At 37.7% G+C, this 2,198-nt stretch overlaps 1 protein-coding gene across 1 annotated transcript; it reads left to right on the top strand.

The window, feature by feature from the left end:
* Positions 1-598: 598 nt before the first annotated feature.
* On the top strand, positions 599-1,558 carry OR8U3 (olfactory receptor family 8 subfamily U member 3). Its single transcript, NM_001388980.1, has one exon. The coding sequence runs from the start codon at positions 599-601 to the stop codon at positions 1,556-1,558; it is 960 nt and encodes a 319-aa protein (NP_001375909.1).
* Positions 1,559-2,198: the final 640 nt, after the last annotated feature.

Here is a 2,198-nt window from a genome sequence, read left to right on the forward strand (position 1 = left end):
TGGAAAAAATCATAAGTCTAATTCCTATGCAAATAAAATCCTGTTTTTTTCATATTTCTGATTAATTTTCTTTTAGCTTTTACAGCTTCAAGTACATATTCTATATGTAGAGGAGAGGATATAGGAAAGTAAGTAAGTCATAGTAGATTAGTTTCATATTTATTAAGGACTGTGGGAGCATGCAAATAAATTGAAGAAGGGAAATATTAATATAGCTTCATTTATGAGTTACATATTTCTGTCCTGCCATATTTATAAGTAAAAGGAAGAGATGGTGGCAGCAAAAATGCTGAAATATTAGTGTTAGTTGTCTCAAGTGTTTTTTTTTCAGGTAGTACTGAAATTTTAACCAGCAGCCTTCCATATTCTCTAAAATTATAAAACAAAATAATGTTCAAGAAGGCTATTCTGAGAGTGTGGGACTTCGCTCTCTGAGATAAGAATGCATGTCATCAGAGAGCTAAGGTGTACTTTTTGTCCACAAAACAACATGGTTCAAGGCAAGAAGACAGCAGTGATCACCTTTTGCCAACATTGGCAGGAGCCATGAGACGTGTCATTGGTATTCTTCAGCTTGCAGCAAAATTCACTAAAATAAATGGCTGATGTCAATATCACCTATGTCACTGAGTTCATTCTCAAGGGAATTACAGACCGGCCAGAGCTCCAGGCCCCATGCTTTGTGGTGTTTTTCATCATCTATCTGGTCACAGTGGTGGGAAACCTGGGGTTGATAACTTTAATCAGGATTGACTCTCGACTCCACACACCTATGTACTATTTTCTCAGTCACTTGGCCTTTGTTGACCTTTGCTATTCTTCTGCTATCACACCAAAGATGATGGTGAATTTTGTTGTGGAACTCAACATTATTCCTTTCCATGCTTGTGCAACACAACTGGGCTGTTTTCTCACCTTCATGATCACTGAGTGTTTCCTTTTGGCTTCTATGGCTTATGATCGCTATGTAGCTATCTGTAGTCCCCTACACTATTCAACCCTGATGTCAAGAAGACTATGCATTCAATTAGTGGCAGTTCCATATATATACAGCTTTCTGGTTGCCCTGTTCCATACCATTATCACCTTCCGTCTAAGTTACTGTGGCCCCAATGTAATTAACCACTTCTACTGTGATGACCTCCCTCTCTTGGCTCTGTCCTGCTCAGACACACACATGAAGGAAATTCTGATCTTTGCCTTTGCTGGTTTTGATATGATATGTTCCTCTTCCATTGTCCTCACCTCCTACATCTTTATCATTGCGGCCATTCTAAGGATCCGCTCTACCCAGGGGCGACGCAAGGCCATTTCCACCTGTGGCTCCCATATGGTGGCTGTCACTATTTTTTATGGAACCTTGATCTTTATGTACCTACAGCCCAAATCAAATCACTCCTTGGACACAGACAAAATGGCATCTGTATTTTACACAGTGGTGATCCCAATGTTGAACCCCCTGATCTATAGTCTAAGGAACAAAGAGGTGAAAGATGCCTCAAAGAAAGCCTTGGATAAAGGTTGTGAAACCTTAAATCTGTTAAAATTAAGAAAATAATGATAATAAATACTTTATAATATGCAAGAAGGTAAATAAATCCCACTTCTTCCTGATGACACTTCTTTTATTCTTTCCTAATGGATTGAAAATATAACTGCACTTCAGCAGACCTTGACCTTTTCTACAAGAACCCAGGCCTGGGTCTGGAAGTCAGTGTGATTCAAAGAATCCCATTCAGACCATTGCAGCCTTTATAGACCACTGAAATTATGGTCAAGTACACCCTCAAACACACATCTGTGTATCTCAAGCAAAGGAAGCAGAATGTTTTTGTAAGAACTTACTACTCTGGAAGTAGGGCTGCCTGAGTTTGAATGCCTATGCTCTACATTTATTAGCCACCTTGGACTATTGACTTAAAAAATACTTTAAAAAATACTAAAAAAAAAATTATGACTCTGTCTCTAATTCTGGAAAGTAAAAGGACTGAATTCATTGGTTTGTTTTAAAGATGAAACAAGTCAATATTATGAAATTCTTACAACAACATCCTGTGATAAGTGCTATGTATGTTTTTACTATATAAGTGTTGTTTGTTGTATATAATTAAAGGTAAATTCATTGAGTTCTGAAAGGCTTATCAGTCTTGAAGAAAGAGGAACAAAGTTTGGTTAGGTTTCTACTACCTTCCAGGCAA

This window comes from Canis lupus, chromosome 18 (assembly GCF_011100685.1).
Source record: "Canis lupus familiaris isolate Mischka breed German Shepherd chromosome 18, alternate assembly UU_Cfam_GSD_1.0, whole genome shotgun sequence".
Lineage (NCBI taxonomy): Eukaryota > Metazoa > Chordata > Mammalia > Carnivora > Canidae > Canis > Canis lupus.

Excerpts from the sequence above, each read along its gene's own strand:
- OR8U3 (NM_001388980.1), top strand. The coding sequence starts at position 599 with ATGGCTGATGTCAATATCACCTATGTCACTGAGTTCATTCTCAAGGGA.